General features: G+C 44.8%; 1 protein-coding gene across 2 annotated transcripts in view; it reads right to left on the bottom strand.

Annotated features, from left to right (window-relative positions):
* The window catches only part of LOC115479671 (transducin-like enhancer protein 1), a 39697-nt gene that overhangs the window by 20911 nt on the left and 5262 nt on the right, over positions 1 to 13524 (bottom strand). For both annotated transcript variants that reach the window (XM_030217746.1, XM_030217745.1), the window contains exons 2-5: positions 12739 to 12882; positions 12085 to 12227; positions 5457 to 5520; positions 5233 to 5277 (exon numbers count right to left, since the gene is read on the bottom strand). In XM_030217746.1, the coding sequence (XP_030073606.1) occupies positions 5233 to 5277; positions 5457 to 5520; positions 12085 to 12227; positions 12739 to 12762 (276 nt within the window). In that variant the 5' untranslated portion in view covers positions 12763 to 12882. The remainder of the gene's footprint in view (positions 1 to 5232; positions 5278 to 5456; positions 5521 to 12084; positions 12228 to 12738; positions 12883 to 13524) is intronic.

The following is a 13524-nucleotide window of genomic DNA, read 5'->3' as shown; positions in this document are numbered from 1 at the left end:
TTTCTAACCTAATTGTTCTTTTATACTTGATCTTAGGGTGTTACTGCATGATTGTAATTGTTGATTTTCTCACATAGGTCTCCTGTTGGTCTCTATTGGTTTCCCTGCTGGTATCAGATACCTGCGGCCAAATCCTGTATCATGTGACCGCCTATGAAAGATTTCCCCGCTGGAAGCCCTCTATTATCAAGCTGCTTGCGGTGTCTCTGAAGGAGTGCACCCAAGGAGCAGGTCGTGCTCCTAAGGTCACGTCCTACGGCGAACTTGGGTCTATTCCTCTCTTGCTCTTGGTGACATTTCTGATGGCTTCTTTTTGCAGCTCCCAATCTCCTGCAGAGAGCAGATTCCACTTCTCATCGGACGACCTCCTCCGCCACTCCAGGTACCTCCCTTAACCCGCTATCTCACATGCTGCTTACCTTCTTCTGTCCCTTCTCCTGCCCTGCACAGCCCCACAGCACTTTCTTTAGGACTCCTTAACTGCCGTTTTTTGCAGTGTAAAGTCTCCCTTGTGCATCATCTTTTGAGCAATTCTCGGCTGAACCTACTTTGTCTCATGGAGACATGGATCCATGAGGGAAGGAGGCCTATCTATATCACTGCCTTCCTTCCAGTTATTCCGCTGTACATGTCGCTACGTCTTCAAGAAAAGGAGGTGGAGTTGCACTCTGTTTCTCTTTTTCCTATTCTCTGTCACAAATTCCCTTTAGTACCTTTCCTTATTCCAACTTACTGGCTGTCAATATTCTTTCCCCTTTAAAATCAACACTCAGGATTTGCTATAGTCCTCCCTCCAAATCAAACTGGGATTCTCTTCTCCAGTCAATAGCTGATACCACCTCAAAGTTCTCTAATCTCCTCATATTAGGGGATTTTAATGTGCACATTGATGACCCCTCCTTTTCTAGGGTCTCATCTTTTATCGCCTTTCTGGACAGTGTAAGCTTTTCTCAGTTAGTATTCTTTCCTACTCATGTTTCTTCCCTATCGACATCCAATTTTTCTTCCCTTTCTCTTCCCTGGACTGACCATTTTACTACTACTACTACTATTTAGCATTTCTATAGTGCTACAAGGCATACGCAGCGCTGCACAAACATAGAAGAAAGACAGTCCCTGCTCAAAGAGCTTACAATCTAATAGACAAAAAATAAAATAAGCAAATCAAATCAATTAATGTGTTCTTGTTTCTTTTAAACTTTCTGGCTCTTCCAGCCATTTTTTACCTTCATTGACCTTATCCTGCTGCCCCTGTTTTCCCTACTGTGACCCTACAACCTTTCTACCCGTTCTCTTCCTTTTCTCGATCTCCCACTCTCAGAAGCGGTGTCCTGCTGGGACTCCACTAAGCTCTGTTTTCCTGGCCATCCACAGATGCCTCTTCACTCCTGACTACCCATTCTGCCTCCCACCAGGCCAAAGAGATCCCCCTGGTTTCATGAGGGCCTTCTACTACTGAAGTGCCAAATTCGCAGAGCTGAGCACCAATAGCGATGGAGGCGTGATCCTCCCTTCCAATGCCTTTTCAAAAGAGCAGCATCTCATTACAAGCGTGAGGTCCAACAAGCAAAACACTCCAACCCTTCTATATCTCCCCCTAAGCCAATGCCTTCTACTTCCCCCACTCTTTACACCATTTGGAGTTCTCTCCAAATACCTTCCCTCACCACTTTCAATTGTAACAAAGCAACCTGTACATTTTTAAACATTGTATAGGTGGATACTTGGAATGCACTCCCATGGGAGGTGGTGGAGATGAAAACGGTAACGGAATTCAAAAACACGTGGGATAAACATAAAGGAATCCTGTTCAGAAGGAATGGATCCTCAGAAGCTTAGCGGAGATTGGGAGGCGGGGCTAGTACTGGACAGACTTCTACGGTCTGTGCCCTGAAAATGGTAGATACAAATCAAGGTCAGGTATACATATAAAAGTAGCGCATACGAGTTTATCTTGTTGGGCAGACTGGATGGACCGTACAGGTCTTTTTCTGCCGTCACCTACTATGTATGTTACTATGTTATGTATTTAAAACTGTTCTGTCATGTTAGATTGCATGGATGTTTTGAATCACAAACGTGCCAAAGGAGAGCAAAGCCATGTTGTGAAAATGCCCACTAACCACCCCACCCACATTCCAATCATCTCAAAACCCACCCTGACTTTCTATAATTTCTATATTTTTTTTAAACAAGAGAAAATTAGACAGATGCTAACTGTCCATATTCACAGGTAGACATAGGAATATTTTCAAAGCACTTAGCCTTCCAAAGTTCCATAGAAACCTATGGAACTTTGGAAGGCTAAGTGCTTTGAAAATGAGCCCCATAGTGATCTCAGAGCTCAATATACAGAGGGGGGGAAAAAGGGAAAGCTAGAATTCTACGCCCTACTACACAGGAGTCTAAACACTTGCCTGCCTTCAGCAAACTGAAGGAAGCAAAGGGTTTCTTCATAGTGTCTGGGATAAGATGGAAGGATTAAGACAGACCTTAAACAGGTAGAGAGATTTCCTTTCTACCCGCATAAAATAAATTTGAACCAAGATACAAGGAGAAAGAAAAGACCAAGAGAACAAGGTGACTGAGCACAGGAGAGGGAGAAAATAAAATAAGCCAACTTGTTCCTTGGGATTGAAGAATTACAAAAAAAAAAAAAAATCCATCAGTGATCAATTGTGATTTCCTTCATCCTCCTCTCCATCATCTTCATCCTCCTCCTCTTCATCACCTTCCTCATCAATATCCTCCAAGCCTTCCTCCTTCTCTTCATCATCTCCTTCCTCTTCTTCATCCTCCATATCAGGAAGTAGATAGTACTGTAATGGATTTGGCCAGATAATATCCTCAATAACCTCCCCAGCTCATCAGCTTCTACATCAGAGTGATCAGTGAACCAGGTAAAGAAGGTTTCTGCTCTTCATGATGCCTCTTCCTGCTGGCCTTGTTTTGTGTCTGTATATCGGCACCGACATATTGGGGGCTGCGGTGGATTTGGTGTGGCTCTCCCAGGAAGTTTCTAGATTGGCGAGGTGCGGGTTCTCTGGATTCCCCTCTTTTATTGAGTGTGGGGCAACAGATAAGATTGAGCCTGGCAGTGCACAAAAACTGACAACTATGACAAAAAGTGTGTGTGTGTGTGGGGGGGGGGGGGGGGGGGGGGACGACGGACAGACGGGATGTTCCACAGAAGCGGAGCACGTCTCATGCTCCCGAATAAAACGAAAAGCCGTGAGGAAGGTTCTTTAGACCCCCTCCCCTCGAGCTGAAGATCCCATGCCATGGTCTCACCCATCTTCTTCTCTACCTGGTAACATTTAGTCCTACGTCCAGATCTATTCCCCCCTCTTGGAAAAATGTTGTCGTTAAAGCCATTACTGAAGGATCCATCCAGCGACCCCTCGACTCCCACTCACTGAGGCCTGTCATCTGCATTGCCTCCAAAGTCACCAAGAAAATCATCTTTGATCAGCTCCTTTTTTTTCTGATGGTCTCTCGGTCCTGCATACCAGACAAACCAGATTTCACAGCACTGAAACTACTGTCACTTCCTTGCTTAGTGAACTTCACATCATCCTAGACAGAGAACATTGCGCTTCTATTGTCCTTTGATTTCTCTGCGGCTTTTGACCTGGTCGACCACTCTCTTCTACTATCCCAATTGGAAGCCATCGGTCTAAGGGGGCACTGTCCTCTCATGGTTCGTCTCCTACAGATATCCCCCTCAAATGTGGGGTCCCCCAGGACTCGGTCGTCTCACCTCTCCTATTTAACATTTTCTTAAGTTCATTAGCAACCCTTTTGTAGGATTTTAACATTCGCTTCTTTATCTATGCTGACATTTTACTTATCTACCCCACTACCTTCTATGTCCCCCCAACCTTGATCCTTTGAACATTGTCCTTCATGCCCTCTCTGACTGGCTCCTCACCACAGACTTGTCCTTAGCCCTATTAAGACCAAGGCCTGTTGGATCACCGGTACCCATCCAACCCCCTCCATCCTGCTACTGTTTTTCAAAACCACATTTCATTCGTTCTCTCTTTCCACCATGTGTGTGTGATCTTCAACTCTAAACTCATTTGAATATCAGATTTCTCATGTGATTAAATTAAGTTTCTTCTGGTTATGCTATCTGTGCTCAATTCACAAACTCCTAGGACTTCCCCTTCCATGCATACCCTAATTCATATGTTTATTATTTCCCACCTGGACTACTGTAACTCCATGTACACTGGTTATCACTCAGATTCAACAACGCCGTCTTCAGAGTTCAGAATTCTGCTGCCCATTTACTTCTGATTGCCAAAGATACAATGTTACTCTTCTGTTCCTTCAATTACACTGGCTTCCTATTTCTTTTAGGTCTGGTTTAAGATCCTGGTTCTTATTCACAAGGTCTCTCACTCTGGTAGTCCCTCTTATCTTTCGTCTTATTATTCCATATACTCCAGCCCACTCCATCTGCTCTCTACACGGCCATCACTTTGTTCTTCCTTCCCCTCGATACGCACACTACGAATCCGCTAGATCCATTGCCTTCTTTTTTCTGGCCCCAAAGCTTTGGAACGACCATCCTTCCTTCAGATTTAAAACATCCCTCAAAGCTTGCTTTTTCAAAATGGCCTTTGACACCACTGAGCCAGCTTGACCAGCAGCAGCTCTGTGAGAAAATGGAAAATTTTTAATTTTAACATTTTTTTCTTTGCCATGTTTGAGCACTCTCTCTTTGATGTGCATGACCCTTTTCTATTATTTACAGATTTCCTTTCCTTCTGTCATTATTGTATGTAAACCGCTTTGACCTCACCTATATAAAGGCGGTATATCAAGTAAATTAACAAACAACATAGTCCAGTCATGTGCATTAGACCAGTGCATTAGAGTACTATGACCAACACTTTTCTTGGATTTATAACTATGAGCCTGATCATTTTCTTTGTCAGAGCCCCTTCCTTGTAGTGGGCTTTATAGAGCTGATGAACGTTACCTTTGTAAGTACTTTTGTTTTCTTTTTAGTTTGTATTGTTTCTTTATGCCGTTGCTTTTTGCTGATATGCTATTATTGAAAAACAAAACAAAACACCTGGTGCAAAGCAGGAAGAAAGACACTGGACACACACCCTCAAAGAGTACACTGGTATGTCTGAAATCTCCACTTCTGTCTACAGATCCTGCTTCCTCACCTGGAGAGCCCTTGTCCCTAATCCTGACACAAGTGCAGGCACTCACCTGTTTGTGCATTTCAATATTGAGCCCATAGGACATTTCATAATACTGTAAAATAAAAAGAAAGCAAGTGTTATACACCTCAGGGAAGAGAGGAGCAATCAAGCATCACTTGCATTGTGAAGACTGGGAGCAGCCAGCTACCCCTACCCAAGAGCAATCCAGGCTGAAAACGCTGAGGGATTCCACTTTTCCTCAGAGAGGAGTGCAGGGCAATGGTCACTCACCATAACATAATGTCTCTGGATCTCAGTCTTCTCTGTTGCCAACTTCTCACATTCTAACTTCAAACTGCAAAAAAATAAAATAAAATTATAGTGAGAACTTACGATGGGATGTCTGCACAAAGACACCAGTAAGGAAAGAGGGTCAGAACACCTTCCCCAAATAATGAGGATGCTTTTCCATTACTCCTTCTCCTCTTCACCCCATCCATGGGCAAAGACACAAGATTCTATACCCTTCACACCAAGAGCACAGTTCCACCATCCATCTTAAGTTTAAACACTTTTTATTGGTGACCAAAAGAGAAGTACAACAGTCATGTAACCTGACAACCCAAAACACACATGCAAAATTCCTAACATGGCTTGACTGCATATACAGTCATAATGAGTACCACCATTTTTCTTACAACATAGAAAACAAACCCTCCCCTCTCGTCCCATTCATATCCCCTTTCTAGCACAAAATCACCAAGTATAACAGAGTTAGAAGTGATGGATCCTCCCCCTCCAACTTTCAACATTACAAATATGAGCAAAAATTGCCATAAATAAAATGTCCAAACAAAAGGGGAAAGCAAAGTTACTGCCCTGTAGCAAGTGTTCCCCGAGGACACACACCAAGTATTCTCATGTGGGTGACATAATCCGTTGTAGAAGTTTCTAGCAGCGTTCAACTATGTGTGCCGCTGGTGCCTTCCCACCCGATGCACAAGCTTGGGTCCTTCAGTCACTATAAAAAGTTAAATAATTCAACTCCAAGGACAGGTGGGAGGGTATGTGAGCATACCTGGCCTGCTGTATTCTCAAGAGGGAATCCCTAGCTACCAGGCTCACTGAAAATAATCCTAGGACCATAGGGACTCAAAAGATTGAGGCCTGTAAATCAATCTGAAACAATTTTTGTACTAGTTGTGGAAGTGCAGCCTGGAACAGAACAAAACTGGGCCTAGCGGGGTAGAATAGGATTTTAGACACCAAACAAATTATGCAGAACTGTCTGACCGAACCAACTGTCATATTGGGTATCCCGCTTAAGGCAGTAATGAAATGTGAAAGTGTGGACAGATTACACATTGCAGCTTTGCAAACCTCCTCTATGGAAGCTGACTTCAATTGGGCTACCGAATTAGCCATGGCTGACATTATGAGCCTTGACATGACCTTCCAGAATCAGCCCAGCCTGGGCATAAATAAAGGAGGTGCCTCAGGTAAAATAACTTAGATTGTGAGCTCTCTAGGGACAGAGAAAGTACCTGCTCATAATGTGTGATTGTTCTCTGCCTTGAACTTGACAGTTAAGCAGATTATAAATGCCTAAATTAAATTAAATCTGCTAGCCAATTGCAAGTTGTGTGCACTTGCCGATGGCTACTCCCATCCTGTTTGGATCAAAAGAAATAAAAAGTTGGGTGGACTGTCTATGGGCTTTTGTCTGCTCCAGATAGATGGCTAAGGCTTGCTTGCAGTCCAAAGTATGCAGTACCTTCTCACCAGGATGGACATGTTATTTTGGAAAAAAATGTTGGCAGGACAATTGACTAATATGGAACTTTGACACTACCTTAGGAAGAGAAGAGTGTGTGCATAGAACTACTCTGTTGTGGTGAAATTTAGTGCAAGGTGGATCAACTACTAGGGCCTGAAGCACATTGTGCTGAAGTGACCACCAGCAGAAACAATTTTCCAGGTCAAATATTTCAGATGACAGGAATCAAGCAGTTCAAAAAGAGCCTTCATCAGCTGGGTGAGGACTATGTTGAGATCCCATGACACAGTTAGAGGTTTGACTGGGGGCTTTGTCAAAAGCAAACTTCTTATTAAGCGAGCAACTAGAGGCTATACAGAGATGGGCTTACTTTCTACACAGTGATGGTAAGCACTAATCGCACTGAGATGAACCCTTACAGAGTTGATTTTCAAACCATGCTCAGAGAGATGAAGGAGGTACTCAAGCAGTTTTTGTGTCAGATAAGTGAGAGGATCTAAGGCCTCACCCTCACACCAGACAGCAACCTCCTCCTCTTAAAAGAGTAACATCATCTAGTGGAGTCTTTTCTGGAAGCTAGCAAGATGCGAGAGACACCCTCTGGCAAACCCAAGTTTTAAAATTCTACACTCTCAACATCCAAGCCATTAGGGCCAGGGATTGGTGGTTGGAATGCAGAAGAGACCCCTAGTTCTGCATGAGGGTTGGAAAACAATCTAAGCTCCATGGATCGTCGGAGGATAACTCTAGAAGAGGAGGGAACCATATCTGTCTCAGCCAATAGAGCATGATTAGGATCATAGTTTCCTGATCCTGCCCGAGTTTCAGCAAATCTTCTCTATAAGAGGTATTGGAGGATATGTATTGTTAATATATGGCCTAGCTTTAAGGCTACCACTGGAATAGTGATGGCCAAAGCTATGCAGCCAAGAACAACTGGGAAAAAAATACTGACTAGGCCAAAGAACAAGCAAGTGAATTAATATTTGAGAATCTGCAAAAAGCAGGTCTGAATAATGACTTCTGACACAAATTGGTACAATTTTTAAATCAAATATAGCATCTGTAATGAAAGATCAGATGAATAAAATGGAGCTTATTAGTTTTGGTATACAATGATACAGAGGTAATACAGAGTTCATGAGAAAGGTATGAAAAGTATTGCAGCCGGAAGATGTGAAACTGTTATCTCAACGCTTCCCAAAACATGTTGATAATTAGCAGTAGCTGAGAACGGAAGGAGGTGGGTACATCAGATAGCAGATCGCATGGGAAAGTATGATCTCAGAAATTGCGAAATATTAGGAGCTAGGTATCTCACCATTCACTTCTATGGAGAAGATAGAGTATAAAAGAGGGGAGATTTTGGCTCAGTTTGAGAGTCTTCTCCGAAGCTTCTGTCAGACGGCGAAGCCCTGTGCGGCTGAAACCAGAATCTGATGTCTGTATTTGTATCAACTTGAAGACCTGTGTTTGGGTAAGAAATAAAATGTATCTATCTATCTAAACCTATCTCTGTCTTTATTTTTATTGATTCTATCTTCTCTTTACCTTACATTTAGCCTACCAGGTAGATCATATACAAGTGACACTCAGTCTTTGCAGAAACTTAGACAGATGTTTAATAAGATTTATGTGGGAACATAAATGGCCCAGAGTATATCTAGATCCAGAAAACAAACAGAAAGCAGTAATTATGGGAATTAGTTTTCAATTACGGCTCCTAATGCCACCCCAGAATAGACCTTGTGATTGGGTGACAATGGAGGTCAGAGAAACTATACAGAATCTGTTATATGAAATAAGTACCTTTAGTCCCCCGTATGACAGAGTCAGAAAGAGGTCTATAAGAAGAGGTAATTAAAAACAGTATACAGGCAACCCTCCCCCAAGATCCACCAAGGGAATGCCCCACTCTCAGATCTTGCAGGCTACACCCATATTCAGAGACCACTTGTGCGGTTGCAAAACCCTGTTCAGTCTGTCCGCCAGGCAGTTTTACTTTCCCAGAAGGTATGTGGCTTGGGGGTCCATCCTGTGAAGGAGGACCCACTGCCACATCCTCACTGCATCCTGACACATAAAACATTGCAACCTGATTGGATGAGAATAATTTGGTTTTGCAGCCAAATTCTGAAAGTCTTTAGAGTATTCCAAATGGCTTGCAGCTTGAGGAGACTGATATGAAGATCTGTTTGTTGAGCAGACCAAGTCTCTTGGGAAGCCCATCTACACGAGCTCCCCAGCACAGGTTGGATGCATCCATTGTTGGCACCTTCTGAAGAGGTGGAATCTGGAATGGTAGTCCGGCAATCAAATTCAACCGAATTGTCCAACAGAGAAGGGCATGAGTCAACCCTGGGGTAAATCTGGATAGCATCCGCTAAGTTCCCAGCCACCCAAGACCACTGAGAAGCTAGGGTCCACTGGACTTCTCTCAAGTGAAGACGTACCATGGGAGTGACAAGCACTGTTGAGGACACGTGGCCTATCAATCTCAATATGTGCCGAGCTGTGATCTGCTTGAATGCACGGACCTGAGAGGCAAGCACTGATAAAGTCTCCACTCTGGTCTGTGGAAGAAAGCCTGAGCCTGCAATGTCCAGATAGGGAAACATACACTCCCAGCCTGCATAGATATGCCAATACTACTGCTAGACATCTGGTGAATACCCTGGGAGCTGATGCAATGTCAAATGGCAGTACATGGTACTGGTAGTGGCGTTTCTCTAGGTGAAATCCGAGATGCTTCCCATGACTGGGAAGTATCAAAATGTGGGTACAGTTGTCTTTTAGGTCCAGAAAGCATAACCAACTGTTTACTTAAATCATGGCAAGGGTGCCTAGGGAAATCATCCCAAACTTTTGACCAGGAATTTGTTCAGGGCCCTCAGATCTAGTTTAGGACAAAATCCCCCCCCCCCCCCCATTTTTGGGGCACAAGAAATACCTAGAATAGAATCCCTTTCCTTATTCCCCTGGTGGTAAAGGCTCAACCACACTGGCTTGTAGAAGGGTGGAGATTTCCTCTGCAAGTACCTGCTTATGCTGACAGCTGAATAACAATGCTCTCGGTGGACAACTTGGTGGGTTTTTGCTGCCAATGGAGGGCGTATACTTGAAGAACCTACTGGTCGAAGGTTACAAGGGGCCACCTTTGATTGTAAAAATTCAGCCTCCTCCCCCCCACCAGAAGGCTGTCCAGGACAGTCACTTGGGAGTGTGGCTATGCTCTCCTGAAGCCAATCCAAGGTTCGCCCCTTGCTTTGACTGGGGCACCGGCTGGGACTTCCGAGTACGTGGTTGACGGGTCTGGGGACGGTGGCCCTGTGCTGGGCAGAGCAGGAGGGCAGTGGGAATCTATGCTTCTGAGAGTAATAGGGTTGCCCTTAGGTCCACTGGAGAATCTCCTAGAGGCAGCAGCTGAAGGGTGCCAAGATAGTGTTTGGATGGTATCCGTATGTTTCTTGATGAGGTTAGCGAGCTCCTCTACTTTATCTCCAAACAAGCTGTCCCCTCGACACGGTATGTCCGCTAACCGTTTAGAATTTGTCGGTAAAGCAGGTTATAAATGCCAAATTAAATTCTCCTCAATCACCAGATTCAGGTCAGAGACATGCAGCCAAGAGATTCTTCGTATTCCCACATCCATGGTGCAGAGTCTGGATGCCACATCAAGAGAGTCATAATCCCCAATGGCCAAATTTTTTTTCACTCCAGGTGTTTTTTGGCCAGCTGGTGAAGCTCAGCAGCTTGCTGCTGTGGGAGAGAGCCCGCCAGATTGATTGTACTGCGGACCAGGGACTGCACGTACAGGCCCATATAGAGCTGGTAGGACTGGATGCAGGTAATGAACGAGGCCGGAAATGTTTTCCTCCCAAACAAGTCCAGTGCCTTGGCCTTTCTACCTGTGGACACCGAGTTACGAGCCCTGGAACTCCTAGCACGTTTGAGGGCAGATTCAACCACCAGAGAGTGGCATGGCAATTGGGCCTTCTCAAATCTGGAAGCCTTGCATAGCCACCCTCTATGGTGCCACCTGCACTGAAAGAGGAAATTCCCAATTCTTCATCAGGCAATCCTTAATGATAGGGTGTAATGGTACCGTGACCCCTTCCATAGGAGGAGGCTCTGTCCAGAACATTCAGCATCTCCACTCTGGGCTCTTCCTCCGTTTCCAACTTAAATGGAATGACTGAAGCCATCTCTTTAACAAAGCTGGTGAAAGAGAGACCCCTCAGGTGGAGATTTCAGTCTCTCTTGAGGCAGGGAGGGATCAGAGGGAATACAATAGGACTCCTCCTCTGATAAGTAATAGTACCAATCAGACGCTTCCTTGTACTAAGAGTGGGCTGGGAAAGTGTCTGTCTCGGCTCCGAGGAACCATGTCCTTGCCCCAAAGGGCGCCAAGGTACAGTCCTTTGGGGCAAGCTCTGGGGAAGCTACCTCCCCTGATGTCGAGAGCGGTACAGTATGCAAAGTAGACGTCAACACCTGTCGAGGCGCCAGTGCCAAGAATGGCTGCACAGACAAAGAACGAGCCTCAGAGAAGCTGATCTGCCTCTAGTGTAAGCGCCCTCAATGCCTGAACGGTCTGTTGTAAGTAAAGAGCTGCACAGGAAGGCACTGTGGAGTCTGGAAAAAAATACACATACTGAACACACTGTGATGCATTCTCCCAGCTCCATGGGAAAAACGAAGACCGAGGGACCCAAGCTTGTGAGTTGGGTAGGAAGGCACCACTGCATGTGTAGAGGGACGCTGCTGGAAATTTTTACAACTCATTAGTCAGTGTCCGCACCGGGCTCCGTCAGATGACATCACCCACGTGAGAATACAACAGCCTGCTTGTCCTCTGAGAAAATTGGCAATACACTCCCCATTCTCTCTTAAAGGCACTAAATCAGTCAATACTGTTCCTCCTCTTCTATCCAGGAGGTAAAGCCCTTGTTTCTTCCCCATATAGCCAACATAGGTTTAACGTCCACAAAAATGTTTCCCTTCACTTAACCACAAGAACAACTCTTACTGCTTTAGTTTAGAGGGCTATCAAAGGGGTCTCACTGCCCTGTGTGTTATGTGTTAGAGTGTAAGGGCAAGAGACAGAGAGCACACACAAGTGTGCTGCGCAATAGTACTCACCTATGATACTGGTTCTGAAGAAATTGGAACTCCTCTTTGATGCGGTCCAGAGTCTCAGGGTATGTGAGTTTTAAGGATTGGGGTGTAGCAGACACAGCACTAGCTGCTACAGCAGAAGCAACAGCAGGAGACTGGAGGTGAGTCTGTAGAGAAAGAAGATTAGAAAGAATGTGGCCCAGTTATTCTGCTTTAATCAAACTGTCTGAGAGGCACAAGGAATAAATACTAGAGTTACAAAGGAGACCCATATAGGTACATCTAGAATAGTTACATTGGGAGGAGGGGTGGGGAGATCAGAGCAGGGCACAAATTATGGGTCAGAAGCAGCAAGACAACTCATGCCTAGGTTGTGCATGCCACAATTGCATCCTGCATGTGCACTGTTGTGGTGCTGGCACTGGAATGTCATACTGATCAGCATGATGCTCTCCATTTACTCTGATCCCAAATGGTAACACTGGAAGTCATACAAGAACTTTCAACAACTGAACGAAAGAAAATTGAAAGGGGATGTGTATTTACAATAGGAAGAGAAAATCTAACAAGGGAGGTTAGAGAAGTTGCTCTATTTTATCACCACATGCTATCAGACACATGTAATGCTAGCGTAAGCACCCTTGCCCATCATACCCAAAGAAGTGCACTGGTACTTACAGGGGGGCGGCTCTGAGGGAACATGTTTACAGCCAAGCTGAATCCTCAGTGCCAGTCTTCCTGCTTCTGGTTATCCTCTTGACCACAGGTAATCTCTCAGGATCCACAGTCGGTTCGCCAGAATTAACAGCACAACACACGCCCCTAAGTGAAGCAGCAGTTCAGTGAGAAATGCTAGCCCACAAGACAAATACATCCTGTAACCCTCCCAGAAGAAGAGGTGCCCTTCACTATTCCAGCAATAAAGAAGGAGAGAGAGATTATGTCTGATCCACTTATTCTGCCAAAGATCACACTAGGAGCATGACTGCACAAAACATCTCCAAGCAGCCCCACCACTGGTTAGGCTCTGCTGCTCTAGGGACAGATTGGTGATATGTTAGACATCAGAAGGGCCAGTAAAACTATGAACCAAATGGGCCCATTAAGAAAAAAATATATAGCTTGTATTTAGGCTGTGTGCTGAAAATGCCAGGGCCAATTTTTGGTTTCAGTCTATCAGTGTGCTACTTCATAACCACTGTACCACCTTACAAAGTCCACATGTACAATCTACATCTCTCACAACCCAGTCCAACACAGTGGCCTAGTGGTTAGGGTGGTGGACTTTGGTCCTGAGGAACTGAGTTCAATTCCCACTTCAGGCACAGGCAGCTCCTTGTGACTCTGGGCAAGTCACTTAACCCTCCATTGCCCCATATAAGCCGCATTGAGCCTGCCTTGAGTGGGAAAGCGCGGGTTACAAATGTAACAAAAAAAAAAAAAAAAAACACAACCAGGGATGTA

Source organism: Microcaecilia unicolor, chromosome 11, assembly GCF_901765095.1.
Source record: "Microcaecilia unicolor chromosome 11, aMicUni1.1, whole genome shotgun sequence".
Classification (NCBI taxonomy): Eukaryota; Metazoa; Chordata; class Amphibia; order Gymnophiona; family Siphonopidae; genus Microcaecilia; species Microcaecilia unicolor.
The sequence above is the reverse complement of the archived record's forward strand: the minus strand, read 5'-3'. Positions and strand labels throughout refer to the sequence as shown.